Raw genomic sequence first — 23,673 nt, 5'->3', positions numbered from 1 at the left:
TTTTAAAGATAGCTGGGTGGATGTTAACGGCCTGTGAGATATGAGGATATCTGGATAAGGTGAACATRCATTCTGGCTTTACTCTCTGCAGCTGAGTAGCTCTGTTGGGGCCAGTGTGAAGGCTAGGTCCAGGGGAGGTTCTGGAGAAGCAGCTGTGAAGGAGCAGCTTGCTTATCCTCCATACTGTCCCACTGGCCATCACGAGCTGGACAACTGGTTTATGAATTTCTGAAAATGATAGTGGAAGATAGGAAGAGGAGAAGAGAATCTAATTCCACTTTCACATAAACTTGCCAAGCAGGAAGCAGCAGAGATGCAGCCGAAATTTTAGCGGGTTGTTTTTAGGTGGTCCCTTTAACTGTTAAACACCAATGGGTGCCAATAAAATATTTTATTGCACAGTGTCAGGGGGATAAAGTTAAAAAGAAAAAAAGAAAAAAAAACTTTGACAATCAGACCATCACAGAGGGGTTTAGGGTTAATTTGTTTTTTGGCAAGAAAATCTTCTGTTCAGCAGAAAACTTTAAAAGCCCAACTGAGCTTTTAGCTCAGCACAAACAGCCCAACACAGCCAGCCTGCTTGTGGCTTTGCAGTGGGTCAGACCTGTGCGTTTGGGAACTTCACTGAACGCAACATGTATTGAGTCAACCAACCCCAGCTACCCAGCACCATCCCCATGGACATCRAATGCCGCTCTTGACTAAAAGCAACGGAGCAGGGCAGACCCTGGGTGCTCTTCCCACATACGACCACGTGATACGAGGGACACTCTCTGTCTAGTCCGCATGGTCCATCTAACAAGACCATGATAGATGCACCCTTAAGAACAGCACAGACACACTGCTCCACTGATAGCAGCCACCTCCTGCATCTATGATTTTCATCAGGTAAATTAACAGGAAAAGACATTACAGTGGTTGCCAGAGCATTTATTTCTACTTGCAATTCTCTCCTCCCTCTGSTTAAAAATGAGGCACAAAAGGCTAACTGCTGAAATGGTAGAGCAGTGGCTGTGCACATTTACGCCAGCTGCAGAGCCAGTCTCCTGAAACTCCCTTTGCAATGCAAGTGGAACACGTAAGACGTGATAATTAATTGCTTTGTTCTCTGGGAATCAGTATTTTTTGACCCCAAAATATAAAATACAGATATGTGTTGATCAAAGAAAAGGAGTTAGGCTAAACACAGATATCTATTTGTTGCTTGGTTTTGGATGAAAGCCCATTTAGACTTCATCTGGCTTAACAACATCCAGTCTGCAACATTACTAACACTTTATACCTCCAAGGACTGGTTCATGCTGCATAAACCACGCTGCTCTGCTGAACTGCACTGTCAGAGAAGTCTGCAGTATTATTTTCATTATAGCTAATAAGGAATTCTACACCAAAAATGGCTTTTCCATGAAACGGACATTTTTTGTGAGCAAATGTTGATGAAAATGAAAACTTACAAGGTCTGGAGCTGACCTCCCCAAGCACCCAGAGAAAGTCAGCCACAGAGCTGAGCTCTAGCCCGTTTCTGAGAGCAAGAGCTCTGCTCTGTCTCATAAGCTGACTCTGCTCCCCAGGAAAAGCCCTTGTCCCAGGATAGCTATCCTCAGGATGGGTTCACAGCCAGTCAGCCAGCTACAGAAACCTCTCTGGGCGCTGTTAGATCATCTCTGAGAAATGACTCTTGCTGTGAAACACTACCCTTGAAAAGAWGCTCCTAGGTCACAAAAAACATCCGACTTGGTTGCACTAGATCAACGGGGAGATGCTGTTGTTGGTCTTGTCCTGCACATGTCTTCTCACTCACCTGTTCAATTTCGGGCTGCAGAGGGCTGTAAAGAGGCCTTGTCTCCACGTGCTCTGGCACCAACCCTTGCCTCCGTAGTGCGTACAAAGCAAGACGTTCCTCCACTGGTCCCAGGTGGGGATTGGCAGGTTTGCCATCCTCTGCCACAGACGGATCAAAGAACAACGTTACTCTATACTGTGGGTGTCAGCTAGGCAGGGCCAGATCTCACCACCCCAGGGGGATCGCACCTCAGGAACTCTGCAAGGGCTGCTCCTCTTGCTAGACCAAAGGGAGCAACCCAGCTCAGCGACCTTGCAGGCTGCCACTTCACCCAGGAGTGAACAGAAGGAGCACAGCCTCTGTTTTGGGGTCCAGCATCATCACCAACCCTCCAGTGCCCACAGCAATGTTTCCAGCAGAGTGCTGGGKCAAAGCACTGCACCACAGGTCAGGGATCTGTGGGTAGGCTTGCACAAGTCCCCCACAGCCTAAAACGTAGCAAGGACCCAGCACTGGAGTTCCAGAGCATGGAAAGGAGAGTCTAGTTTTAAGTCCTGCTTCCAGTGCTCCAAAGGGGTTAGGCCCCTAAAACTACAGCAGCTGGAGCGAGCAAGGCCCCCACCAGCCATCTAGTCCACACTCCTGCTCTGCTGCCTGCGCCATTCCCAGTGGACATCTATCTAACATGCGCTTAAAGCTCTTCAGGGAGAGTAGATGAAATGGTCTGTTCTGGTGCCGTTTGCAAGYAGGCAAAAAATTCACGTGCTAGATATCGTTTGAAGCCATCTCCACTTCTTCAACCCTGTCCGTGCCTGACCTTACTGCCTTGGTAAAAGCGTATTGTTCACTCTTGTTCAACAAGGCCAATAAATAATTAATGGTTTTGCCTTCCCTGCCCTGGCATTCAAGTTCCCTTGTTACATCCAGATAAGGATAGCCAAACTGGCCTTGGCTAAACCCTTCCCTTCCTCCCTGCCCCTTGATGGTGCTCTGGCTGGTGGAAGGACTTCACCTGAGAGATGCCATTCAGCCACACTGTTTCAAGGCCATGCACCYTTGAGGACCTTTGAAACGAAATGCACTCCATAAATATTACTACAGCTCTGCAACTTTCAGGTGATATATCCCAGCTCCTTTCTTGGCAATATCTTGAAGTGGTTAACTTCATACATATGGGCTGTTTCCCAAGCAGTGGAAACCTGGCGTGCATGCGTGCACGTGTGTGTGTGTGTGTGTGTGTGTGTGTGTGTGTCTGTGTGTGTGTGTGTGCGCGCATGAATGCACAGGAAAAAGAAAAAACCTCTCTCAGAAAACAACAAATGTGAGGGTTATGGAATAACGGTCTGGGCACAATGCTTGTAAAACCCATGCTCTCGTGTTTAATAGCTTCACTTTATACCGCCAGGTTCAGATCTGACATTGCTCGGCGAACACAGCTGGTTTCCAGATCTCCTTGAGGTCAAGCATCAGACTTTGTTCTGTTTTTTGAACTGATTGCCATTAAAGCAAAGGAAGGTGAAAGGCAGCRGCTGGGAGAGGGGGGAGACCCGCTCAGTTTAACACCTCTCCAGCTCTTGGTGAAAACCTGACTCATAACGAGAGGCTGGGAAGGAACAGCTATTTCCCCACTCCTCCTCTTAAGGGGAGTATCACGAACTTGTGCCTCGAGTCCCAAGATCAGGGGAGAGGGAATTAGACCTCTGCATGCCAAGCCCTCTCCGACGGTTCTATGATACTATAATGTCCTTTATTTGTGAAACTGCTGCTCCTTGGCCCTAGACAGTGGGATTTCACCTCCTCCCTGGGCCACAACACCTCTTACATGCTTTAAAGCATAGTTTCCTCTAAGAAGCAGAGCTCTGCCTCTACGGATGCCAGTCAGACAGGGCACCAGCTGATGCCTGAGGAATTGCAGCTACTTTTTTTTTTCCCTGGTGCAAACAAGAAAAAGCCTTCCTCAAGACTAAGTAATATTTTCTCCTTGCTGGCATAGACTAATTTTATATTTGCAGCTACAGTGCAGCTCATCTTCCAAGGCATAAACATGAGGGTACTGTGCATGGGCTCTGTGTGTGTGATATTGTCTCCCTCTAGTGACTCCATCCCCAAAACGCAGAAACATGCAGCCAAAGCACAAACAACCCAATTGCTCTGCCAGCCCGAGAAGCAGTTGGAAGGATCAGGCTGGAGTGTCTCTAGCTGTGATAGACACTGTTGCCTCCAATCTGTCTGTATATGGCTCTGGTTTGCTGCAAACAGCAAAGGGAAATCACTAAAGAGAAAGGTGAGGTTGTGGTTAAAGTGCCTGGATTATGGGTCTGAATTCAGCCCCAGGGTTTGGTGCAGATCCAACTGCAACCTGCAACCTTTGGTGTAGAGCCAGCCTTGGGAAACTCACATACCCACTCACCCAGGCAGCTACACAAGGGGAGGAGGAACGTGCCCATTTCCCTCTCCTGGCTTGCTGATCTACTCAGGCAGAAAGCAGTTGGGGAAAAAAGTCCCTCATTAAGTATGTTAACGACATTCAGTCCCCATCTCTTGCTCTGGATAAAGAAAAGCTATTTGCAACACCAGAACAGCTCCATTACCCAGTTCGGAGAGGATATACTCCTGTTCCCGGAAGATGACCCGGTCGGACTTATAGATGGGAGCCTTGTACTTATGTTGCAGGGAGAAGAGGTGAAGCAGTTGGGATGGCCGGAGTTGGTCTCGCCACTGATTGGGTCCAGAACTGAAGCACAGCAGGAGAGAARACAGCAGCTTAACACATGGTAAAACATCTCCCAGCCTCAACAAGGGGCTGCAGCAGCATTACACCAGGACAGAAAGTGGTTCCTGGACATGGAAGTCCCCCTAGACTGAACTTTGAGAGACAGTAACTGGTGAGGAGCGAAGGAAGGACCAAGGAAGATCCAAACAGCTCTAAGGCTCTGCTTGCCCTAGCCCAGCGAACAGGGTGGCACATCCTACACCTAGCTCAACTCCTGTTTGTAGGGTACCCCTGATCAAACCCCATGGGACCACCACACCACCCTTTGGTTGCATTTAGGGTCTGCCTTCACCGTGGTATACCCAAAAGGACTCAGGGATGTAATAGGATCTCTCCAGGAGACTTGTGTTCTCTGAAGCATTCCAAGCTGCTGGAGGAGAGGCGTTGCTCAGGAAAAGTAGTCTAAAGGCCAGGGCTTCTCCAGGGTGAATTTGTGTCTGAAGACAAATCATTGCTGTGAAATACAGCACTATACCAACTCTCCTGGGACAACCCTCATCCAGCAGGCACATGGCCAGGGCGGGACTTAGACATCAGCTCAGTTTTCAAGGCCAGCCCTGTACTGCACAGCCCCAGGAGCTACTAGACCTGCTGTCTGAGGCATCAGAGGTACCTACATGCAGTAGGTTTGRGGAAGGCCACAGCGTGCCCCATATTTTGACAAGAACCGGTTCTCCAGGTCTATGACAGTCTCTCCAATCTTCTCATCCTTTGACAGGAGGTCATAGTCATAAAGCACAATCTTCAAGTCCTTCTCCAGGGGCAGAGTGCAGCTCAGCTCGAACATCCTGTGCAACAGGAGCAAAGACAGATCAAAGAAACTGAAGTTCACAATGGCCCCTCAGGCCCTCCAGCCTTGCTGTGTGCCTCCAAGGAGACAGAGYGCACATACATCCCAACCTTCCAGCACCGCAATGGACAATACAACCACTGCACGGTSTTTGCTGTGTTGTAATGGCTAAGATGGTGGACACGCTTCTAAGTAAGCAAGCCCTGGAGGGTGAGGGTTGCCGGGGGTTAGTTGATGATCTCATGAATCACTCCTGAGCAAACTTTGCCCCTGCCCTGGTTTCTCCATCCGCTAAATGGAAGCGATACTCATCTTCAAAATATCTAATGAACAAGTCCAGCATACAGCAGTCAGGGATCATCACTGCAATGAGGAGAGAAAGAGGAAGAACTGACAGCTTTGGAAAACAGTCTGCTCTTGAAGCCCAAAGCAATGCAGACTATTTTCCAATCCATGCAGTACAACTCAGCATGGCCCTTTTAGGGAGAAAAGGGCCAGATCAAAGTGATGCGAGTCCACAGAGAGCTGCAGAAACTTGCAGAGCTCTGCTAGTCATTTAACATGCACACATGAGAAGGTCCTAATCTCACTAACACTAGTTTTCTCCTCAGTCCTCTGCCCTCTCTCTCCCACAGGACTTCCAGTCAAGCTCAGACAAACCCAGAGTATTTTAAAAAGCCACAGCTCTTGTCTGTAGGCTGCAGCTGGCAATCTTGCTCCTCAGCCCCTTCTCCAAAGTGTGAGTCCAGCTTGCCTGGGCCAAGATTGTGGTCTTTGCTTCTCAGAAACTGAGACCTACTCCCAAAGCCTTCTCATCCTCTCCTGCTCATCCCTAGCAAATTCATTCTGTGGTGCCTCTTCTTCATTACACCACAGTTCACACTGAAATAACATAAAGCAAGGGCAAACTTTCCTCTTACCTCTTCCTTTTCAAATGAAGGACAGTAAGAGACAAAGCATAAAGATCTTACCAAAATAAATCACTACAATCCACACAGAGYCAGTGCTCATGGATGTTAGAGACTTCCTCTAGGCTCCAGGTAGAAGGTGGTGCAATAGGTTGAGCAGGATGGCCTAGGTCTGACCTAGGAATCCCTCCACCTGCTGCTAAAACGCAGGCATCTCTGGGGTGAAATGTGATGCCCRTTTCCACAGCCAGCACCCCACGTTGCAGCAGCTTTTAAGGAGGGGAAGTGAGTGATTATGCCACCAATTAAGAGCACAAGAGGAACTGGGGTCAGCAGAATGTAATTAGCTAAAGCTGGAAGGCAGCCAGCAGCCCAGGGAAAAGCTCATGAAATGAGTGTTTTAATAGACGCCAGCAGCCAGGATCTTGGGTTTACGTCTTGCTTTAAAGACTGGGTGGGAGGTGCAGCACGCTGTCTAGACAGCCTCTGGCTGGAACTCCAGTCTGGCAAAGGAGGAACCGCCTCAGCAATCAGACTCACAGGAGATGGTCCTTTCCTGCACCCAGGCTGCCCGCGGGCAGTCCCARCTTTTCCGGGAGCATGAAGTCCTATCAGCATGCAGAAGCTAAGCACCAGATTTCGCTCTCCCTTCCTCCGTAAGGTGCATTTCAGCAGCCTGGCCACTTGCTCTGATAAATACCCTTTTTTGAAAACAACTTTGTCCCTTGTGTTTTATCCCAAGCCTGTGGCCCTACTGTGAAGAAACAGTTCAAACAGCCAAAATCATGGTGACTGATAGCTCTCTTCCAGGGGGCTGTCCCATGCCACAGACCTCCATTTGCCACATCTATTTTTAGCCATTTAACTGAAGAGCCTAAATGAGGAGCTAAGTTGCCCCAGACTCTYTCTACCATCAGTGGGATTGGTAGATGCCTCCACAGGGAGATCCTCAGATCTAAACAGTCCTSTGGATGTTTTCTCACTCCCCACTGACCATAGAGCAGATCCAGTCCATACTCCATAGCTCAAAAGTCCCGCAGAGAAGATGAATGCAAGCCATGGTGGGTAGGGCAGTGATCAAGCCAAGGCCAGACTCACTTCAGCAAAGTCAGACACGAGCTGAGACCACCCTAAGGCAACAGGAAGCTCTGGGCTGGCCTTATTCCTTCAATTGAATCAAAACTTACTTTCCAAAGATGGGCTCCAGCGTGCAGGGGATGTAATTGTCTTGGTCATTTATGGATTTCTTTCCCACTGAAATCTTCACATAGGGATCACACTAAAGACAGACGTAACAAAAAGAAATGTAAGAAGAGAATCGTTGCAGAGCTGCACTGGCAGCAATATTGTTGGCAAACAGATAATTCTGCTACCCCATGTCCCAGCAAGCAGGATCTTACACCACCCTTGACAGCTTTTCAAGACAGATAGGAGAGCCTGATTGTTATCTCTTTACTACAAATCTCTGTGACAACTTTTGAGGGCTACTTGCACTGCAGTTCSCTTTCAAGGATGACTGAAGGCCTAGCTGGCCAGGTGGGACAAAAGTCCAAACCCTTCTGAGGTGCATTGGATAGAAAATCAAAGCAGTAGCACGAAAAGAGCCACTTATGGATTTGCTTGTTGGAACGGGATTGATCTGAAGTCCTCAGGAAATTCTCATTCATTCTGAACCATCTGTTTGGGGTTCATTATTTTTTAAGTTTTAAAAGTTTTTAAGTATTAAATCTACTTTATTTAAAAATGCAGGGACCAAAATGTCAAAAGAAAATTACTTTGTTTAAAAACATGGCTCAAAACCCTCCATTTCCAARATGCTGCAACAACTTTAAAACTAAAATATAATGGAAGCTCACTTTAACATAAAGTCTCACTGTGCATCTAAAACTTCTATCAGATATTTTTATATATTTTTAAAGTCTTTAAATTTCTCTCCCATTGCTAAAACTATTCAATGAAAGTCTGTAAAGTGGTTCCGGTAACCCAAGTCAATGTTTTTCCCAGGAAAAAAAAATTATAGATACAAAATTTCACTCAGCTCACATCCTGCACCTAGAGGGACGCATTATCTTACCCAGATCACACTGATAAACCCTCTGGGAAAGATATTAGCTAGCTAAGCACCCAGGCCAAGTTCCTCATCAGTTTTCCTTGACTTGCAAATTTTTTTCAGAAGCGAAAGWTGGAAACGTGGCGCCTCAGGGAGGTCAGCGGTGTGTGCAGACCGGGCAAACGAGGCTTTGTGTCTCTCCTGACTGTGACAAGCTGCAGGAGACATCGCTGCACAGCAGGGAAGACAGTGGGTCAAACTAGGATTTGTTTCGGTTTTCAGGGTAAAAAAGCATTTTTTCAGCTCCTTGTTTTTGATCTTCAAAGGTCTCTAATGGGAAATTTCCAAGAAATTGGAAACATTCATTCCAAGTCCATTTTCAAAATCTGGGCAGATTAAAAAGCAATTTCGTTTTGTTCACATTCAAAAATGTTTCCCTGCTTTTTCCTAATTTTTGCCTTACTTTTCACTGGAGCAAAAAGAATTAAGAAGGATTTTTCCCTGAGGTTTTTTGCAAACTGAAGAAAAATAAACATTTTCTTTTAAACTGACACAATTTTATTTTTGCACTGAATTTTTCTTCCAGAGATTTGTAAAGCTTTGCAAAAAGTAGTCATGTGAGTGACATGATTTTGTTTCCCTTGGCACCAACGTACAAAAAGAAAATCATTTAACTATTTTAACTAGCCCTAYTGCAAGGCCCTAGGATTCTGAGACATTGCAATGCAGGGAGAAAGAMGGGGTAGACTTTTTTCCCTTTTTGGTGTCACAGATCTTTCTAAATTTTAAGCCAAAGAGGCAAACCCTCATCTATTGGGGTTCATCTGCCCAAAGAGTCATAGAATCATAGAAYCAGTAAGGTTGGAAAGGACCTCTGGAGATCATCTAGGCCAACCTCCCTGCTCAGCAGGGTCATCTACAGCATGGTAGACAGGGCTGCCTCCAGGCAGGCCTTGAAGATCTCCAGAGAAGGAGACTCCACCACCTCTCTGGGCAACCTGGTCCAGGGCTCTGTCACTCTCACAGGGAAGAAATTCCCCCTCACGGTCAGGCAGAACTTCCTGTGCTTCAATTTCTACCCGTTGCCTCTTGTCCTGTCACACGGGGCAACTGGAAAGAGTTTGTCCCCGTCCCCTTGACACCCTCCCTGCAGGTACTTGTACACACTGATCAGATCCCCCCTCGGTCTGCTCCTCCCCAGGCTGCAGAGGCCCAGCTCTCGCAGCCGTTCCTCGTAGGGCAGGTGCTCCAGCCCTCGGATCATCCTCGTAGCCCTACGCTGGACTCTCTCCAGTAGCTCCACGTCTCTCTTGTACTGGGGAGCCCAGAACTGGACACAGGACTCGAGATGAGGCCTCCCCAGGGCTGAGGAGAGGGGCAGGATCACCTCCCTCGACCTGCTGGCAACACTCTYCCTARTGCACCCCAGGAGACCATTGGCCTTCCTGGCCACAAGGGCACGTTGCTGGCTCATGGTCAACTTGTCATCCACCAGCACCCCCAGGTCCTTCTCTGCAGAGCTGCTCTCCAGCAGGTCAGCCCCCAGCCTGTACTGGTGCCTGGGGTTATTCCTCCCTAGGTGCAGGACTCTGCMCTTGCCCTTGTTGAACCTCAGGAGGTTCCTCTCCACCCAGCTCTCCAGCCTGTCCAGGTCTCTCTGAATGGCAGCACAGCCCTCAGGTGGATCAGCCACTCCTCCCAGCTTGGTATCATCAGCAAACTTGCTGAGGAGGCACTCTGTCCCCTMATCTAGGTAGTTGATGAATAAGTTGGATGAGGGGATGGAGTGGAGAGTTCACCTCTAACTCCTTGCTGCAGCTAGTACTCAGGTCTGCCTGGCATTTCCCAGAAGGATACCTTTCCATTGGCGTCCTTGGGCTGCAGATCAAAGGCCCGGATGATGTAGACTCTGACGAGACACTCCTGAGGTCCCCTGGCCGGGAGCTGGTGGAACTGCCGTGGTGGGACCGGGACTCTAGGATCATCYGGGAGAGGGTAAATCTTGAATGAGCCCTGTAAATGACATAGGTTCAACTGGGCCGGTGTGCACACATGTGCTGATGGGCAAGAAGCTACCATCRCTCAAGGTGATCCACTGCAATTCCGCTCCTGCAAAATCAACACCACTGCAGAGGCTAGGAGAAGGCTGAGCRGTCTGAACCATGTGTGAGCTGGGGTGGGTGGGCTACAGCACCTTGTGCAGTCATCAGAGGGGCCAGGGCACAACGTGAACATACCACCAAATAAAGCAGACCAGACTATTTCACATAGACTTGAAATAACGTGGAGATGAATACCACTTTCTGCTCTTTAGGTGTGTCTAGCACCTAGCACAACAGAAGCTTATTCTGGGATAGAACCAAGCATAAATATCAAAAGCAGGGCTCAAACACCTGGGCCATGCAAGGACAAAGGGTCTCAGCACCTGGTGTGGAGRATCCCCATCATGCCTGCTCTGCCCAAGGAAGCAGCCCCTATGAGGACCTGGCTGAGAAAGAGGGTCTGAAAGTATATTTGGGAGTTTAACACAAGGATGCTGGGCAAACATGGCCTAACCAGGAGCCTAACAGCAATTAGCTGCTAAACTAGGCCTGGGTAGAAAGAGAAGCCAACACACCTTGAACTCCCCCACAACAGAGGGATCGTCGTTTGAGTCCTGCATCCGGCCGCGATACAGCTTGAAGGTGTGGCAGAAGTCAGAGAGGTGCTCGAAGTCCTCCACCTTCTCCAGCTCTGTCTCGTAGACCTGGGAAGGGAGAGCCAAGGCTTGCAAGGGGAGGGCTGGTACCTTGGTGGTGCACCCCAACAGAGCCCTGCTGACACAAGCCTTGATCTAACTCTTCAGGCCAGAGAAAACATCACCCTCAAGGACACAGTCATGCAGCCTAGCATCCTTGTTACCCACCAGGACAAGACAAGGAGCAGAAGACCTTTGACCACCCTATAATAGCAGCACCTAACTTGGCAAGCCTGACCACCAGAGAGGGCGGCAGATCCCAGCTGATGCCTTGTTCTGTGAGCCAAAGGCACCACAGAAAACTGGATATCCTAACCAGGCAAAAATACACCAAGGTCCCCACAGAGGGTTTTCATCAACCAAAGAGACTTTCCTGCTGGAAGTGTTTTCCTTCTGACCAGCCTAGGTTTTCTCCACTTGACTTCTGCTTGGGCTCCTATGTTACTCCTAGCACATCCCATGTGCCAAATGGCACCTTAATCTCCCCCGTCCCTTAGCAATCTCCAGGTTGTTTTGGCATTTCCAAACGCCTTCCAGGCTGACAGTTCCCACCTCCTCTGCCACTTAGGAAAGGGACAATCTTGTGAGCTGAAGAGTAGAAAAGTTTACTAGAAAGTATTTCCAGCAGAAAATCAGTTTTTCAAAATAGTTGTGTTTTGAGTTTGTTCGGGTTTTTTTGTTGTTGTTGTTTCTAATGAAATTACCTCCTCTATGGGGAAAATGATCTATTTTTTTTCCTGGAAGACAAAAAGCCTAAACACTCAAAACCCGAAGTGTTCCCATTGAAGAATGCTGCTGTGCATTGAGGGTATTATAAGCTGCCTGTGCCATGTACCCTTCTTTATTACAAGCCAGTCCTCCAAGCACGACATGCACTGGCCAAGGGGACGCAATTCTATGTCGTGGGACATGTACATCAGCAGGAGAAACTTGTTCAAGGAGGCCAGTGCCAGCAGAAGCCACCTGCACTACTGCTCCTTGGGGTATCATAGTAGCACACCTCAACAGAACTACCTGAGGTTTTGGCCAAAACTCTCTAGTGATAGATATCTGATTGTAAAAGACTGTATTTTTCCAACCTTCATCTACATCTCTACACTCCTGTTCTGGAGGAACAGTTCTGCTCCCATCAGAGCTCATCAAAAAACATCAGGGAGAGTTGGAGTTCAAGAAGCCAGAGACCAGCCAATGCCACTTACCTTCAATGTGTCAAAGCCCTTCTCTAAATAGGAGCCACATTTTTCCCTCTCTCCCAAGGAAGCATAGAATTTGCTCCACCAGTCAATGAATTCTTCCTCCTGGAGGCAAGAGATACAAAAATAAGACATCTCTACTACTAAACCACAATGATCAATGACAGCAGCACCTCCCGTAATTGCCAGAGGTGAAGTTTTGCCTTGGGAACAGAGTGCATGGCACTGACCCCACTGCTCAGCCTAGTGTCAGTGGGTTTCTGTCCTGCAGAGGTGATGAAGCTATCGTGAACCCAACCTGTAGCTCCTTACTCCCTAGTTTAAAGAGGAAAGGTGCTTGTGGGATGATTCCAGCCCAAATCCATGTGCTTCAGCCACAGCAAGGCTGTCCGACATCAGCATGTTCTGGACTTAGACTCATCATCAGGGAGGCCGGTTCTCCATAGGATAGTCAGGTAGAGTTCACAAGAAACAACTGGCAGCATTTTTATGCAGGTGGCAGATTTTGGCCAGTTTGGGTGGTGGCCTGCTCAGGACATGAATGCAAGACCACACAGTGGAAGAGATGAAATTACTCTCATGCTAACATGCTCTGGGCAGCTTGAAATTATGGGAGCACCCAAGTGCTGCTTTTAAATTCAAATCTTGCTTTGGGCTTTGCCTGGAAGGTTTCTGGGATCTTTCTCTGGTTGACTTTCTCTTTCGTGTCCCTACATCATCCAACCTCCCCTCCCATTCAGGCAAGACAAGTAAATAGACAAATGCTACTTCCACTAAAAAAATCCTAGCCCCTAGGTGCTGCACACCTATCAGGAAGAACATAATTCTTTTCTAATGATACTTTAAGAAGAAACAGGTAAGTCTCGTACAGCCTTGGCCATGCAATGGTGCAGCCCACGGCCACGATGCCATTGCAGAGCATTTGCCTCATCTGTTACGCAAGCTGTTCAGCTCTGAGGATGCAGTTCCGAGAAGAAAGCCGGCTGCCAGCTTCAGAAAATGTATATACTTTATAAGAGCACAATTTCTGAAATTTATACAAGCAAAGATGAAGGGGCTTTGACTATGATTCATGAAACATTCCTGAAAAATAATGATGTCTTATTTTAGAAGTCCACAGAATTCCATCACACTGACCTAATGGAGGAATCATAATAGAGGTTTATTGGACTTATATTTTAAGCCAACGGTGCAGGCTTTAAATTGCTGTCTTGAATAGACATTGTTTTTAATAGAAATATTACATAAATTAACTTTGAGGCCTCTGCTGCCTCTCTTTTTTTGAAAAAAAAATTTGCCTTTCATCACTTCCCCTGTTTTATTGTTTAAAAAGCTACATTCTAACCATCATGGCTTTATTATGACATTCCACAGGTACTGGGTTACAAAGAAAGCACTTATACTAATCTGACGACTTACCCATGGTATCTTCTGCAGCCCCAAGACAAAGAATTTGGTTAGATATTTTTGCTGATTTCTACTGATGTTACAAAAAAAAAAGAAAAAAAAAAGAGGCAAGGGAAGCAGCTGGAATGTTAATAGCGAAGGATATTAATCCATTTGCCTGCAAATGGAAAAGCCAGTGAAAGCAATGGCTCTGCTACATGAGCAACTGGATTCAGGGATTTCATTTAGGAGTCAGGCAAGAGCCAAAAACTCTTCCAGTGTTTCATGTTGGAAGTGGCACGGCTCCTCAGAGCAGGGCGCCGGGTCCTGTGCCCCAGGGACTGGACTCAGCGTTTCAGGCCTTTTCCCGTTCAGCACTAGGATAAAGTCAAGACCTTTCAAGCCCTGGGGACATCATCATCTGCCTGTTGGGGACCCTTCACCCAGGGTGGCCAAGGCAACAGGTCTATCCCTGCTTCCCACCTAGAGGCAACCCAACGTGACCATGTCACTAAAGCCTCCCCAGCAGCTCCAGGGCATGCTAGGAAAGGGAGCAGCAGGAAAGTCATTTCCAGCCTTCTCTTTCCTAMGGATGTCCCTGAAGACAGGATTCTCCTATAGCCAAAGGGACAGGTTTTTCTGAAAATAAAGAAGCTCAGATTCAGGCAATAGCTTTAAAACCAGAATTTCACCAACATGCTGCATCTTTCCTCTTGAAATGCTTCTGGGATTATGGTTAGGACACATCCATAGCTTTCCCCTTCTAGACGCTGTGCAAGGAGATTTAAACTGGCTAATCTTCGTGAAGATGTTTCACCAGGGGTACGTCTTGGGCTACCCCTGCAACTGAGGGTGCCAAAACGCTGTGCCCCCCTAACCCCCAAACACAGATCTGTGTCATATTGACGCCTGTCAGGATGTTTCCAATCTCATTTTGCTCCATTCAGGGTGGAAATGCACCAGTCGTGACCTCATTTTTGTCAGGGAGGCTGATGCAGAGCCCTGGCTTTCCTGTGACTGGAAGTCCAGCCCACCGGATGCATTCCCATATGGAAACATCAGGAGTCTGGGGCCGTTTGGCACAACCCAGTTTTCATAAAACACGTTGAGAAGGTCATTTCATCTGGAACAAAAGGGGCTGTAGAAACCTGAGAAGGTGCCATGTAATGGCCATATGGGCTTCTGGTCAAATTCAGTCGTTATCCTCATCTCGCAGGTGAGGAAACTGAGGCACAGACAGGTTAACATCYGGAGAGCAAAGCCTGGAGCACAGCCAGCATGAGACAGCTGAAGTCTTAATACTTAGGATTGCTCTCCTAAGGATGACACATTCTTCTCTGTTTGAATATAGATAATTACCACACTAATAAATATCGCCTCCAAAGACCCTAAGCCACCGCCTGTCTCAAATGTACCCAGCCGAACATCTGGGAGGCAGATTTCCTGCTGTCAGACATCTCTGCTGCCGAGATGAGCGGATCCCTGCAGAAACAGCCTGGACGTTTTAAGATGCAACTCCCCAGCTGTYTGTTCCTGCTCCCATATGGGAGATGAACACCCCTGCATCTCAGCTGCAATGATGCTCACCCACCATCCACCACCCAAGCAAGATGCAGGCTATTCCTGCACAGGGAACATACACGGGGTGCTGTGCCAACCTCTCTGCTGCAAATTCAACCCAGGATCAGGCTCCCGAACTGGGAAGAGCAGCTGCAGACGTGCTTGGGAGGCACAAAACATCCGACTTTCCTTCACGTTCTGCCCTAGACACCAGGACAGAGGGGTCACAAACTGACTTGGGGCCTTACRCTTGCCAGACCTGGGAAGCAGGGGGAAGCCTTTCTCACACTAACAAACTCCTGTGTCCTTGAACTCCAGCCTCTTCCCCAAGAGCGACCTGGTCCATCAACCTTGGGTCAACCTGGTCCTTTACCCTGCTTCCTCCAGCCCTGGAAAAGTCATTCTGCCACCTCACAAATCATCCACGGAGACCTGCAGCAGCTCTGACCAGCACTATGCCCTGCAAAAAGCAGCGCTGGAAGGAGGAGCAGAGAATTTGCATGTGTCCACACAAGATGCTTGCAAAATGCTCAAGGCATGCACCGTCAGAGGTTCATAGAGCAATTATCAGTTGCTTGCTGTATCATCATTTTCTTTTCACCCCCTGTGAATTTTGCTCAAACGTGGCCCAAACTGTTTGCTTTCAGGGTGTTTTTTTTCTATCCTATCTTAATCCAAAAAACGCAAACATCTGTGGCCAGGTGAGGCCAGGACCTATTTTCCTCCAGCAGAACCAGCCTGGCCAGAGGTTGCACCACCACTCTTTTTGGTGCTCCAGCTTTTATTTCAGGGTGCTTTCRCCAGCAGGCCCAGCCTGCAGAGAGCCAGCTAGCTGTACAAATTGGTCTGGAACGGCTTCCAGCCCGTGCCTGCAGCCATGTCGGCAGCCGTCACCCGAGCACATACAAAGAAAAGGGGGGGAAAGAAAGACTGCAGCAACTCTCTGGGGGCAGRCGCGAGACTGCATTTGGTTGCAGAGGGGGTTATTGGCTATCGTTTTCAGCAGGAGATATTCAACACCACCAGCTCTTCCAACTAACAGTAACAGGATAAGCCGTAAAATATGTGCTCTGATTTGGAACTAGCAAACACAGCAAATAACCAATTATTCCAAATAGTTTACAGATTTTGACTTATTTTTGTGGCGTGTGTTAGCTTTACTAAGTTGTCATTTGATGGGTTATTTGCATTTCTTACAATTGAGGCATTATGAGCCAAAATAGTGGTAAGAATAACTGCTTAGAAAGCACCTAATGGTGCTTCGCGTGGGAGAACGGGGGATCCTCACTGTTTTTTCGTAGCTGTGTGGTGCCCAAGGGCTCCCTGTGAGGACAGTGTCTCTCCCATTGGGGCACAGTCACGGGTCACTTGGCTACAGCTACTGCTCCAGGCAGTGAGCAGTGCAGTGAGCAGCACCTCAGGCATGCGAAGAGTTGGCATTAAATATGAGCCAAAACTGCAGCTATTTCCCCTGAACAGCTGAATTGCAAAGGTGATGCCTCCAGCAGCAGAAGTGATCTGGCCTGGGACAGCCCAAGATGCACAGTGGGGAGCCAGCTGGGGCAGAAAACAGCTCATGGTCCCTCCAACCTTTTGCACAGTTAAGGCTTGATCAAAATGAAGGTTTCYGGATGCCACTGCAGTGCTAGTAATAACAATAATAATAATTATTATTAATAAGAATGTGAATATTTGCAAAGAAATGTCTCTGAAGCCCATTAGCATTGACAATGGATTAATACCTTTCAAATGGAAACAGCTAAACAGTGCAAATGGGCAACTGTGGCACAAGACAGCTTAAAGGATTTGACTGAAGTCATGCAAAAAGCCAGTAGCAGAAACCTGCCAAATGACCATCAGGGCTTCACCCACGAGGATGCTGCCTCCAAACAGGGCTGCATTTCAGACCTGAAGGAAGACCTGAACCTCTGCTTTCATGAAAAAAGCTGTTTATCCTCCCTGCATACACTGTGCTTATTCTTTGCTTGCACAGTCAACTTTCTGGTAATTCACAGATATATTTGTTGACATTTTGAAGAGATTCTTCCAAAAATAAATAGCGTTTCTGTATTTTCCCCTTGTCCTTAACAATCTTCACAATAATTCATCAATATTCCTGCTTATTATTACTACTATCCTGGTGCACCTGCATCCCTGTAAGGATTCAGTTCCCTCTATGCTAGGTGCTGTAGAAAAAGAGAAGAATGGGAAAATGCCCCAAACAGTTTCCATTTAAATATTTCTTTGAAAGCAGATACCAAAAACAGGCCAAAGGCACAGAGCTTTAGAGGCATCTATTAGAGGGATCCCAAAGCGACCAGCTCAGGTGATGTCTACATCTGCTTTTGCTTTAGTGGCTATTCAACTGACTGAAGGTAGGCATTGGTTTCTGCATGGGATACAATGTTCCTCGACTTTGTGGACAATGCCTGTGGGCTCCCTGTTGTCCTACAGAGAGGTGACCCCAGCCCACAGCACTATCAGATTTGCTCCAGCGGGTACCAGGATGCTTGACAGCACAGCCAAAGGGAGAGATGCCCTCTCTGTCCTTGGAGAGCATTGAGCAGCCATCAGGCACCCAGAGGTGGAGCTGATGAGGCCTGGGTGTGGGGAATGGTCTCAGCTGTCTCTCAGGGGCTATTCTGGCCCTATCTCCTGAGATGTTGAAAAACAGATTTGAAAGACAATAGTGAGGTGATTCTGTGGGTATTTTTAGACTGCTCCTCTGAGGCACGAAGGGGCAGAATGGCTCATGAAAGGTCTGGTTTTGAAATTCTGAGAAGTCATGGAGCTCCCTTTCACCCTTTGGACATGATTTAACCACTTGAACTTCATAGGGAGACTCCCAAGAGACAAGCCAAGATCTCAGCATGGAGGGAATGGGACAGATCCAGAGTGCAGAGGCAGGTCTGTGAGATACTGGCATTGCAAAAGTACTTCCTTTTGCTTATGCCTGAGGTTTTCAGGAGTGACAAGAGAGGAATGAAGGGCAGGCTCTTCACTTTGTCTAGGTAGACTTTGGCAACAGCTTTTTCAGAAGACAGTGAAGTCAGACCAGATCACAGAGGGTTTGGCATGAACTTGTAACTCCAGAGACAGTAGGGTTAAGGTGCTGTGAGAGCACCACACCAGCAGGAAATGGGGTGGATGTGGGGAAAGCAAGAGAATCAAGAGTGGGTTTCTTCACGATGGAGAAAGCTAGAGCACATGCAACCATGAGGCCAGCATGGGAAACACACACAAAAAGAGAGGGCTATAGGGATGCTCAAGCCACTACCAGAACTGCCTCTGTAATAACAACTCAAAAAAATCCCATGCATGAGGCTACCTCCAAGTAAACAAAACTGGAATTAAGCTTCTTTATAAACAACTGCAAATGTAAGTGCTTGGACTCATGCAGGCTCCAGGCAGAGCCTGAACCATCAGCTCTAGCAACTCTGAGCATCCATCCCACTACCACTTCTTCACCTATAGCCTTGTTTACCCATGTAGCCCATAGATGCAGGGATCACTGTCTCAAAAAACAGACACAAGGACAATCACCTCTCTCTGGTGGGTCTCAGGGTCCAGCTGGCAGTGCTGTTGAAGTTTCCATGGCCATTTTGGGGACCAGAGTTTTTCAAAAGTTTTTCAACATACTGAGACCATGCTGCTGGGGGTAGGGGGTGCAGATAGGCAAAATGCTTGAGATGGAAAAAAAATCATGTGGACGACACCACATGTCGTACGGATGGGTAGACTGATCTTAAAGCTTGTCCCTCCACGAAAGGCAAGTCCATGAACTTCCATCACCCTCCCCCTCCTCCTGCTACTTCGAGCCATGAAAGCCCCAGTGAGGAGGCAGGACTCTACAGAGTTCAGAAGCTCCTTCATGCACTCAACACTGGGCTGAATTTTTGGCTGTAGAAGCTTTTTTCCTAATATTTAACCAGCTGCAGTCCCTATGCCTCATTCCATAGCAACAAAAGATCCTGCTTTCGTGCAAAGATCCTTAGCAATAAAGAACAAGGAGACAGGAAGGAGCGCGTACATGGGCCGGCTCGGTGATGCGGTTTCCAAAACAGAATGGTTTCCCCCAGGAGGCGTCAGCAGCTCTTTAGAACGTGAGGTTTATTATATTTAATCACATTCTTGTAGGGTCCTSGTGCAGGCCAGGAGAATGGGTTTATTACTGCCTAATATTCTGTTGCTTTTATTTTAAATTAATGGCTTGCAGCCTTTTTTTTTCCTTTGCAGAATTTTATTTGAACTAAAACAAAAACATATTCACGTAAATTAAAAATACTGATGAACAGAGGCRGGAGGCTATTTATGGACCTTTTGTTTCCACACTCTGCAGCCCAGTTCAGCCATCCGTCTGTCTTCTCTGCAAGACGGAGGAAGCCACTTCAGTGAACATTGCTTTGTGGGTGCAGAGGAGAAATAGGACCACTAAAGAGAAGCACCTTGGGCCAACAAAGCCCACATCTATGGAGAGCCAGGCTGGCAGCTAAGTGTGCTTCCAGATCCAGAAAGACACCACTCAGGGGCTTCTGCATGCAAAAAGCTACCACCGCCATGAGAAGCTACAACCCTTTCTCTTACTCCACTTGCTCTGCTTACTCAATTTTTAACTCACTCTTTTCAGTAAGCAAAAGCCCTTTCCAGCTTTCCTTTGATCCTACGTTGTCAGATGCAAAAGGAAGTCTATTCCCTTTTGCATAAGCATAAATAATGCCTCCAAGCTGACCTTTCTCCCAAGGTGAGGGAGAAACTCAAGGCTATTTTATGCACCAAGACTGAAATACGCAGGCATAGCTAAAGGTTTGGCTGATGGGAAGGAGTCACCGTGTTTATCCCAGGGAGGAAGTGGGAAACAACACAATTAATTCTGGCTTGAAACACACAGGAAGAGCGTGCACTGATTTTGGCAGGAGCGCCTTGTGTCCTGTAGCTCATGGGTCAGCATCAAGAGTTAGGTTTGCAACTCTGCTAGGGCTGAATTTGGGACTTGTAAAAGAATTGCTCCTCTGAAGCCTTAAGAAAGGAGTGCAACTTTACCACATTAAGAATAACCACAAAGGCTCTGTCTCAGAGTCATTCAGCACCTTGCCTGCGATCAAATCCACGTCCCTTCTACAGCAACAGCTGAACGCAACCTATAGAAAGGCCAGAGGCTGTTAAGAAGACATCAGACCTTGGGCATATACGTAACTACACCTGCTCTGCTAGGCTGAGAGAGAGCAAGCTCCTGGATCCCACCTCATTTTCTTGGACATGAAGGATTTACAGATTTGTAAATATATATATATATATGTATACCATTAATTTAAAAAAAAAACGCGCAAGTATGTTACAAATGAAGCAATACATACATGTAGATCGGACCAAGAAGCTGGTATGTTAATTAATGGTGAGCTGGTCATGCCCTCTGCAAGCTACAAATTAAAATGATTGGTTATCAATGAGGTTAGAGAAACAATGTTTAATACACATCTGCAAAAGCACATTTTAGRAGAAATAAAACAAATTGACCCAATCAGTGCACCCTCCCCCTCCCCCTGGATTATAAGGTCAAAGTCTCTCTGGACAAGGCATCCGTAGCACAAGAGCAGGGTTTAGGCTACAGTTCTCATTAACGTTCATACAAAKTGGATGGATTTTGACTGTTCTTTTAGTTTTTTTCTCATATATATTTCAGGAACATCAAAGCTTAAAGAAAACTCATGTCTCTTTTTTTTTCCTCCCCCTTTCTTCATATTTTTTGAAGTGAATTTAGTTCTAGGTTGACAGTGAATCAACAGCTTAAGAGACATGTGATCAAAATTTAACCCTGTCACTCCCTCAGCCATGTCCCTGCAACTGTGACCTTGACCTGCCCTTGTCTGGGAGTGAAAAAAGTCCAGTTATGCCCTCAGGTGAGGCACTGGCCATAGGCTTAAACAGTAATAGCCCACCCTGCCCACACCATCATAGCAGCACACGTCCACCTTGGCAGGTAGTGGTTACCATCTCCAGCACCTCAGCACGCATCTGAGCCCAACCTGGACTGCTCTCCCTGGCAGGATTTTAAGCAATTTTGAAATTAGAGGATTGGCTTGGCTGAAGACCTAGTGGTCTTTATTAGCATCCAGCTCGCAGGGCTTTGAACACAAATGGTCCTCCAAATGGACATCTGGTTGGCCTGTGGGTTAGCACTGACCACATTGCAYGATCTATAATGTTGCGCTCGAACAGCATGGCATTTTCTGTTGGGGGTCAGTTGGTCTCTGTGGACTTTATTTGTGCTGAAACCACCTACAAGTTGGGCGGGGGAATTATTGGAGTCCTACTGCTAGAAACTGTAGGAAAACTCCATGTCTTGCAGGAGCCACGAGACAAGGCTAAGCACACCGTTAACATTTCCCAATGCAACATCTTGTCCTGTGGACACCAAGGGCCTGAAAATACAGCAAGCCAAGTTTATTGCAGAAGCCAAGGAGGGATTTAACCCAGGGTGTTTTTAACATAAAGGGATTAGGAAACTCAGGATGAAGATCTGTTACAAACAAAACACTGAGCACAAGTGCAGCTTGTCCTTGGCAAACCAGGAGCTGCCATCACCTTCCCTCCGCCCTGGGCAGAGAGCTGCAACTCAGCTCATATCTCATACAAGCGGAAAGGGCTGAACAGCACATTTCCTTCAAGATGCAGAAGGGAGAGAAATGAGAAGTTCCCACAAGAAAATAGCTTTGAACATCAAGCCAGCCCTGACAGACTCCCCTCCCCACGTTCCCAGGCTCAAGCGCGTCTTCAGACTCAGCAGCAGACGAGAGCCTGTTGCAGCACGTGGCAGACAGCAGCCCTGCTGCTGGACGGAAGAGCAGCTTGGGTCAAGGACGGCCCTTTGCTGCCCACTTTAACCGGCTGATGACACTAACACGACTCCAAACGGCTCATCTTGCTGCTTGTGTGACTTTGAGAGACCCAAAAGCTGGGTCAAATCCAGTCTTCAGAGCATCTGAGGCCATTCAAGACCCATCCTAGAGGCTCTACACTGAGCAGCTGCCAAGGCAGTAAGAGRCAGCTTTGGAACTGGGTACTGCTTTTGACTCATTTCCTAACAGTTTAGATGTTTATTGCATATCCTCCTTTTGCTGAGTGCTTCCTGGTCTGCTGCCCATCARCTTTACCAGCAGAGCCAAGAGGTGCCTTCCCATCAAACTGGAAATGCAGCAGAGCTTGCATTCAAGCAGAAAGCATCAAAYTTACAACTGCTTCATGGGGGAAAGATTTCCCTGGGCCATTAGAGTGCCAATGTGACTTTCAGTGGCCTGTGGCTAGTACGTTAGATGACTCATATGTGACTATTTTATCAATGAGCAGGAAAATACGTATCTGCTCCACCCTGGGGACTGTAGATGGATCTCGCGATTGCCCTTCCTGCTCTATTTCCTCTGATYTTGAGGACTCAGGAAAGACCACTGAGAACAAGCAGCAGTTCTGGGTGCTGAGCAGGTAGGACTATGGCCACATCAAGTTCATCCAGAAAATATGACAGCCAGGYGTGCAGGTTTAGCCCTTGTGCAACCTTCCTCTGCACACATCTCCCAGAGGAGTTAACTAGACAGGCGTAGCCCAGGAGACCTGTAAGAGCATCAGAGAGCTTTTATACAGAAAAAAAATATATATTTTCTATGAGTTCTAAGTGCTTCTTTTCTTCTTATTCACTAACCATGATGTTTCCAGTTCACATGCATGCAGACTGGCTCTAAACAGACCTCAGCYTGAACTTCCCACTCTGCTTGGACGAGATGGACAACGCATTCGGCAACCTCAGAGCAGAGGGGYTTGTTTGTTTTCTCTCTTTCAGATGAGGACAACAAAGTGCTCCTTTGTTCCAGCGGAGAAGGGACCGACGCCAGGCTTGGCAAGGCGGGGGGAAGGCCTTGGAGTCGCACAGCGAAACACACCCATGCACACACACGAGGAGGAGCAGCCCCGGCTCCTGCTTCCAAGGTCACCGCTGGCCAAGAGCRTGGTAGAGCCAGCAATCGCGGGCATGGGGCAGACCTCAGGCCAGGAATAAGCCCATCGACCAGTGACGGGGACATCYTGTGCAGCTCAGGAGCTGCCATGTCGCTCCCTTTACCCACAAAACTTGGCCCTGGTGGGCAGCTCCCGACCAGAGCAGAGGGGGGACAGAGGTACCTGAGGGCTGCAAGAGTGTCAAACCACCCAACGAGGGAGCCCRGGTCCTGCTGGCACGTTGGTCACCCTCACCCACATCTGATACTGGCTGGCGGGTCATGGGAGAAGCAGCAGCCGGAGCCAAAATTTGGGGGTGAGGGAGGGAGAGGGTGGGAATTCTGGTCTGGCTTTCCAGGAACCAGCTCCCTCCTCCTCTCCTCCCCAAGCAAAGGGAAAAAACATGAAAAAACAAACAAACAAACAGAAAAGAAGTAATATGAGGTCAAATTGAATAATTCAGTTCTTTGCAGGGTGTTTTGTTTCTGAAATGTTTGTTTCAGAAAG

At 47.6% G+C, this 23,673-nt stretch overlaps 1 protein-coding gene across 9 annotated transcripts in view; it reads right to left on the bottom strand.

Moving 5' to 3' along the window:
- Positions 1 to 23,673, bottom strand: part of DYSF (dysferlin) — a 116,748-nt gene that overhangs the window by 28,343 nt on the left and 64,732 nt on the right. For 5 of the 9 annotated variants that reach the window (XM_085308210.1, XM_085308212.1, XM_085308209.1 and 2 more), the window contains 8 exons: positions 20,535 to 20,597; positions 12,241 to 12,339; positions 10,922 to 11,050; positions 10,162 to 10,317; positions 7,442 to 7,533; positions 5,174 to 5,344; positions 4,375 to 4,517; positions 1,802 to 1,941 (listed from right to left, as the gene is read on the bottom strand). In XM_085308210.1, the coding sequence (XP_085164336.1) occupies positions 1,802 to 1,941; positions 4,375 to 4,517; positions 5,174 to 5,344; positions 7,442 to 7,533; positions 10,162 to 10,317; positions 10,922 to 11,050; positions 12,241 to 12,339; positions 20,535 to 20,597 (993 nt within the window). The remainder of the gene's footprint in view (positions 1 to 1,801; positions 1,942 to 4,374; positions 4,518 to 5,173; positions 5,345 to 7,441; positions 7,534 to 10,161; positions 10,318 to 10,921; positions 11,051 to 12,240; positions 12,340 to 20,534; positions 20,598 to 23,673) is intronic. The other 4 variants (XM_085308215.1, XM_085308218.1, XM_085308213.1 and 1 more) reach the window with 1 other exon arrangement.

This window comes from Rhea americana, unplaced genomic scaffold, assembly GCF_003343005.1.
Source record: "Rhea americana isolate MKP2758 unplaced genomic scaffold, rheAme1 scaffold_270, whole genome shotgun sequence".
Taxonomy (NCBI): Eukaryota; Metazoa; Chordata; class Aves; order Rheiformes; family Rheidae; genus Rhea; species Rhea americana.
The sequence above is the reverse complement of the archived record's forward strand: the minus strand, read 5'-3'. Positions and strand labels throughout refer to the sequence as shown.